Source organism: Odontomachus brunneus, unplaced genomic scaffold, assembly GCF_010583005.1.
Source record: "Odontomachus brunneus isolate Ranch 3 - 2012 unplaced genomic scaffold, Obru_v1 Obru_scaffold_019, whole genome shotgun sequence".
In the NCBI taxonomy this organism is placed as follows: Eukaryota; Metazoa; Arthropoda; class Insecta; order Hymenoptera; family Formicidae; genus Odontomachus; species Odontomachus brunneus.
In genome coordinates, this window is record NW_022639469.1 from 2,573,947 (window position 1) to 2,580,987 (window position 7,041).

General features: G+C 34.6%; 1 protein-coding gene across 1 annotated transcript; it reads left to right on the forward strand.

Moving 5' to 3' along the window:
- The first annotated feature begins 1,240 nt into the window (after positions 1-1,240).
- LOC116841888 (acyl-CoA Delta(11) desaturase-like) lies at positions 1,241-6,315 on the forward strand. Its single transcript, XM_032810343.1, has 6 exons — positions 1,241-1,409; positions 1,720-1,921; positions 2,819-2,946; positions 3,290-3,495; positions 5,058-5,243; positions 5,816-6,315. Exons 2-6 carry the CDS (start codon positions 1,738-1,740, stop codon positions 6,123-6,125), a joined length of 1,014 nt encoding a protein of 337 aa, XP_032666234.1. The 5' UTR covers positions 1,241-1,409; positions 1,720-1,737; the 3' UTR covers positions 6,126-6,315.
- Positions 6,316-7,041: the final 726 nt, after the last annotated feature.

The following is a 7,041-nucleotide window of genomic DNA, read 5'->3' on the forward strand; positions in this document are numbered from 1 at the left end:
TCTTCGTATGATCTAATATGGTCTCCAAATTTTCGATAAAGAAATAGCATTATCTTTTCTTTATCGGTTAATATTTAAAAAAAAGAGAAATTTAAAATTATAGTTGGAAAAAGAAAAGGAAAAAACAAAGAGTAAGATGCGAGAGAGCACGACTCGTTTTTAAAATACAAAGATCGAGAAGCGTTATCGTGAAGCGCGGGTATGCGCGAGTTTTGACTGAGTACGTGTGATATTACGTCGTGAATGAATAACCGTGTTCGATGAGAGCGAATGAACAACTAAGCCGGGCATATCGTCTAGCTCGAAACACGAAAAACAAAGTTATTCTTGTTTTTCTCCTGTGTTTATGTTTTTTAGGCTCCCAGCCTAGTTGTTTATTCGCTCGCATCAAACGCGGTTTTTCATTCACGACGTAATATCACACGTACTCAGTCAAAACTCGCGCATACCCGCGCTTCACAATAACGCTTCTCGATCTTTGTATTTTAAAAACGAGTCGTGCTCTCTCGCATCTTACTCTTTGTTTTTTCCTTTTCTTTTTCCAACTATAATTTTAAATTTCTCTTTTTTTTAAATATTAACCGATAAAGAAAAGATAATGCTATTTCTTTATCGAAAATTTGGAGACCATATTAGATCATACGAAGAAGTAACTGATCTACTCATTCAATGCTGCATATCCTGATCGCAATTTTTACCATATTTTTTATCATTCTAACTGATTGTATTAGTTCATCAGTATAATAAATTATGAAATGAGACATGCGAAAATAAAACATACTCATTTCATCATTTCACATACTATTTCATCATTTCAGCATTTATTATACGATTATTTATTAATCATTAGTGCGGGAAGGATACTTTTTGAACTTTACAAGTGTGTTCAAGCAATCTCAAACGCTCCTTTGCCTACATTTATCTTTATTTAGAAATGGCACGCCACTTTCATCAGTATGTCATTCCTCACTTCTGTCACAAATTCATATGCAACGACGACCTTGCAGTTTGCGACGCGGATTCGAGGATCATTCAGCTCCGGATTTAAGATACACAAGAGAATCTCTGAAATCTCTCGAGATTCTCTTCAGGATAACGATCTTCGTCTTGCAATGCAGCAAAACGTGAAAAATTCTACATAAAATTGTACACTCGATATTCGCGATATGTTTATAACATTCGATGACTTTGAGCGTGATTTAGTACAATTGAACACGACTCAGTTTATATGTAAATTCAGTTCTTAACAGGAAATGATGAGGAGAAAGTGACTCGCTTCTGATGGTAATAGTGGTAATGGTAATGAGGTTCTCGGGGTCATAAGGCGAATCATTCATAAGAACGATTAAGCCGCCGTTGCTAACCAACTAGTTCTTTTCCGATCTTCCAAAGGAACGAGTGAATCGCAGGTAATACACTTGCTCTGCACGTCAAAAAACATGTTTTCCTCCGCAGATTTCAGCAATTTTCGTCTCGCTCGCCTTTTCTCGCGCTTGTCCGATAAAGTAATATTCGATGTTTTTCGAAGGTCGTTCATAATTTTCTTCGTTTCACCGGCCGCCGTCAGAAAAAGTTTCTCGTAATATCACACGAGTAGTCACGTCGTAGCATTGGTCGAAGAAGTTTCAATAGCATAAGCGGTATTGCGCTCGCAAATTCCATTACTCTTCCGACAACTCAAATCGTCGCAAAAAATTACACTAGTGCTTTTTGCAACAGTAAGATCGTGACATCGACATGACTGGGAGCAAAGAAGAGAATGGCAGCAACAATAGCAATGACATCTCACATAGCAACAGTAGCACTAAGAAGTTGCCGAAGAACTGGGCGATAATTCTCGTCTACACCTACATTCACGTTTTAGGCATTATCGGATTGTACCTCTTGTTCACCAAGGTGAAATGGATGACGCTATTGTACTGTACGTATCGCAAAAATCGTCAACACTAAAAAATAAGTAATCTTATTCTTAGTGGAAATCCTCTTGTATGTGGCCTCAGGATTCCTCTAAAATCAAAAGGAAAATATTCCAACACTCAGAAAAAGAATTTCAATTGCACTGAGAAAAAAATATTTGAAAATTTATCTGTGTGTGTGTGAGGGGGGAGGAGATATAAAGTTTATTTCAATAGAGATAAACTTTATTTCAATAGAGATAAACTTTATTTTCACAGAGAAATAAACTTTATATATCACAAATGAATTTTCAAGTATTTTCTTTTTTAGTGTTTTCTCAATTCCTTTTCTTCAGTTTTTTTTTCAGTGTGCAAGGTACTATCCAAGCAGAAGAAAAAATCACGATGATGTTAAAATGATGTCAAAGTAACAAGAAAATAACTGAAAACCTCATTTTTCAATCACAATTCGATCATTTTCTTGTCACATTATCATGATTTTTTGTTTTTACTTAGGTATATTTTCTGTAATCCCATATTCTATGCAAAAATTCTTAACGGAATATTTCTCTTCTAATGAGGGAATAATCTTGAGGACATATATAAGAGGATTTCCGCTAGAAATAAGATTATATTTGGGGTAAAGTGTTTTTACACACACACATATATATATATATATATATATATATATATTACATATGCATACGAGTGCATTTCCCCTGTAATAGAATTTCCCTTCGCGCACTATATTTGCCGCGGTTCTCGTTTTCGAGAGATTTTTCTCGTAAATCACATGTGAAACAAGATGTAAATGTCAACCCGAGACGAATTTTTCGTCTTTTCGCGTTTCCCTGCTGCCATTTCAACAGCTAGTCTCATCACGCTGATGTCGCTTTTATCAAATACTCTATTGCTGTTTCCAGTTTTATTCCATGTTACGATCTCCTACGTCACAATTGGGGCTGTACACAGATATTACGCGCATCAAGCATTTATTGTTATTAGCGAGCTGAGATTTTTCCTCGTCTTGGCACACACCATAGCAGGCGTGGTAAGTGTGTCCTTCAGGTTTATATCCACGTCGTCCGACCGAACTGATCTTGTAATCCACTGAAATTTACTGATCATGAAATTTACCCATCATTAAGTCTGATTTGATCTTTTAGCTGTAGAGCTAAAATTTAGAATTTCCAACATTGCACACACGCGACATTGATCGCTCCTATATATTAAATGCAATCACATTTATTTCTCAGATAATCACATGTATTTCTCGACTTATGAGTTTCTGTTGATCGCGACAAGGAATATCACGATATTTCGCAAAAGATGCAATACAATTTTACGTGAACCATTCGAGATGATCAGAGATGTAAAAATTCGTCCGTTCGCAGGGTTCGATATACAAATGGGTATTCTGGCATAGAATACATCACTATTACCACAATTCTGACAGAGATCCGTACGATCATAGAAAGGGTTTCTTTTATTCTCACGTGTTGAGCAACTTACAATATGCGCCACCTGATCTGAAATTGTACTCCAAGAACATCGACATGCGCGACGTGGACTCTGATCGGTTCGTCTGGGTGCAACAAAAGTACGTTGTCACATCTTCTGTTCCGATGAAGAAGTCGATAGAACAGTTTCCCAGATGGAACAGAAAATTATGACAACGTCAAAATGATGAAGAAATGACCGAATCATAATCGAAAAGTGAATTTTGTAGTTATTTTCTCGTTATTTTGACGTCTGTAGTGGTGACATCTGCCGTCGTGTGCTTACATATTAGGTCAAACTGAACAAAAAAGTCCTTTGCCTTTTTCTTCATAACTTGATAGGTTTTAGTTGTTGATTAGATAACACTAATATATTATCGCGGGCGACCATCCGCCAATTCTCTTTAATTAATAAATTTAATTAATTAATTAAAAGTCTACAAAGTTATTAGAAAGATGGTAAAGAACTTTTTTGTTCAGTTTCATCTAATATACAAGCATACGATGGCAGACATCTACCATTACGGCTCATCTATCATTTTTCGCATGATTATTCACAAATCTCCTTTAATTAATATCTTGATAATTATTGCAAATATCACGAAACAATATTAAGCTTTGTGTTCATTTCAATCTGTACTTTCAATCACTTTCACAAGAGCTTCGAAGTTTGTATGAAAGACACCTTGTATATTCACTGTCAGAACTTACAAAGTGTTGCTAGATTTTTCAGTTTTACCTTTATAAATTTCTGGAGATTTCGAAATTCTACCGATTATATCGCATGCGTAATTTCTCATAGGATACCCGGTACATCAAATTGTTCGAGAAATATGTTCTCTTCTTTCAACATTTTATAAAATTCGCGCGAGAGAAAGACAAACCGACTTTCTAATCGAGTTGATCTTTTTATTAATACACGTCAAGATTGATCTTACAGAACGGCGTATTACAAATCTTATAGAAAGGAAACAAAGAATAAGGCAAATAAGAGCCGACTGCCGATCTTAAAGACGAAAATCACATAAAAATAAAACAACGTAAAATCAAAATAATTTAATAAAAGCTTGTGATACATTTTGCCTTTAAGATCGACAGTCGGCTCTTATTTGCCTTATTCTTTGTTTGCTTTGATCTCAAGAGCCTTTAACTTTTGATTTATACTTACAGAAAGATATAGTTAAATGTAAAATTACTCGTCACTTGCGAGTATATTTATTATTTGCATTTTACTATAATACTATTCCTACTACTATTGCGAATATTACTATTATTTATTACTGTTACTACTAATATATCGCAATTTGCTAAATCGACGTATGAGACAATCAGCAGACAAACTGATCAAATTCACTTTTCATAAATTTTCGAAAGCATAAGTTTTGAAATTTGCAATTCCATAAATATGCAAAGCTCTAATTTTTTAAATTTGTAATTCCACAAATGTGCAAAGTCATAATGTTTAAATTTGCATTTTTATAGATGTACAAAATCAATTTTTTTAAATTACAATTTCATAATTCCGTAAAAAAAAGACATGCACTAATCATGTGCTTTGATGCTAAAATCAAGGAATTATCAAAAAGTTGATCAACAAGACTTGTGTAATCAACGTTCTACTCACATCAGTATATTCAACTTATCAATAAATAATATATTGCAGATTTTATCACATACTCTTTTTCGTACTCGGATTACTACTGCCGATGTACGTGCCTGTGACATATTGGGATGAATCATTTTGGTACACGTTTTTCGTAATAGGCGCAACGCGCTTGATGATAACAACTCACATATCTTGGTTGGTGAACAGCGCCTTATCCGTCTGGGGTTTGCAAAAAGAAGACAGGCAAGCTTTTTATAATATCTTTCGTTACTATAAACTGTTGACCAATATGCCGAAAAGCCATGCCACTGTCGTCATTGACAGAGACGGTATACATTGTATGTAGTGTTTGACGTTTAAATATTATTTAACGTTACGTACGCATATATATAGCGTATCTCGTTAGTGTGTTCTTCGGTTCGAAACATCACACAAGAAATCTTATAAATATATTCCAAAATATCTCTCAGATATTGTAACGTTACGTTACTATATTTTGGTGAAAATCGCGAGATTTTGGCAAGTCTTACATATATGTTAAGAAAAAGATTAATAAAATCTTACGATAAGCGCTCTACAAGTTTCTTATATGTCGACAGCATTTCTTTTTCCTTTAATGCGATTATCTTTCTTCCTTATTTTTCCCGATTTTTCAACGTCTGTTTTTTTTTTGTTTGCATTTCAAAGTAATCTCTCTCTCTCTCTCTTTCTCTTTCTCTCCTTTTATTTGCCTTTCTCTTTCTGATGAATTTGCTCACGAATTTGCTTTCTGATGAATCTAACACTATGACAACCGTTTTTGTCGTTTATTTCAGATACCCTGTCAACGATAACTCCGTCTTCTTCTTGTCGAAATCATATTGGGCAAATTATCATTATATTATTCCATACGACTGGAAAAGTAACGAATTTGGTCTTTACGAAAATGGCTTCACCACGTTCATATTCAAGATATGGTACGAAATGGGGCTGATCGACGGAATGAAAACCGTCAACACCGAGGACGTACGGGAAACTCTTGAGAAAATCGCCATATCGAAGGTCTCGATAAAGAACGCTTTCGACGAGTTGAAGGAGAAGTCAGAGATAAACGCTTGTAAGCAGAGATTAATATATCGTCCCTAGACAAGCGAAGTTATGAGATATCAACTTGAAATACTTAATCACGTCTATTGCATCTAATTATGTCTAAATTCGTCTAACCATGTCTAAATAGCGAATTTTAATTAAAACGATAGAAAATCTTGAAAATTTCATAGAATCACTTGTATTTATTTAATTGACAATAAATTTGACAATAAATTAACGAGATAAAGTGGTGAGTTTGTTGAAAAATAAATAGTTCACCAGATATTTCATATCTTGGGTAAAGGTATAGAAAACAGGCGCCACCTCCGATGCGCTTGAGCTTGACATATGTCATAGAGGTCACCCTTCTGAGTGACTTTCTGAAGATTTTAGCCGTCACTCATTATTTATTAAAAAGTTATAAACAAAAGAAGTTACATAAAATGAGTGTACTTTTTGGACACTGTATATACAAAGACATCAAATTTGTAGGCTAGGAATGTGTCTGCCATTGTCCTAAGTAACATTCAAAAGGTTTGTTAAAAAGTTATTCACAAAAAAAGATACATTAATATCAACACCGAGTATATTAAATATAGTATGTAAATGGTGTCGATCCTCGGCACGTCGTCGATAGGAGCGGAAATCAGTTAGAGGAACGGTCGATCCTCGACACGTTCTCTGTACTTGAATGAACGGCGGCCGACTCTCGGCACGTTATTGCCAGTCATGTAATTTCTTTAACATTAATCGATTTCTCTGGTTATTTTGCGTAAAAAGTACTGAAGTATAATCATCGAAAAATAAATACTTTCCGAGATATTTTACGTTTTATTTTTATACTTTTTAGTACAAGATATGGTAAAGGTATAGAAAACAGACGTCACCTCGACATCAGGCTACGCCCCCCAGTTACACGGCTAGAGACAGACTTTTTTATTTTTACTATTTTCTATTTATAAAACTTCAAATG

Excerpts from the sequence above, each read along its gene's own strand:
- LOC116841888 (XM_032810343.1), top strand. The coding sequence starts at position 1,738 with ATGACTGGGAGCAAAGAAGAGAATGGCAGCAACAATAGCAATGACATC. Across the intron at positions 1,922-2,818 it reads ATGGATGACGCTATTGTACT|TTTTATTCCATGTTACGATC; the intron begins GTACGTATCGCA and ends TGCTGTTTCCAG. Across the intron at positions 2,947-3,289 it reads CACACACCATAGCAGGCGTG|GGTTCGATATACAAATGGGT; the intron begins GTAAGTGTGTCC and ends GTCCGTTCGCAG.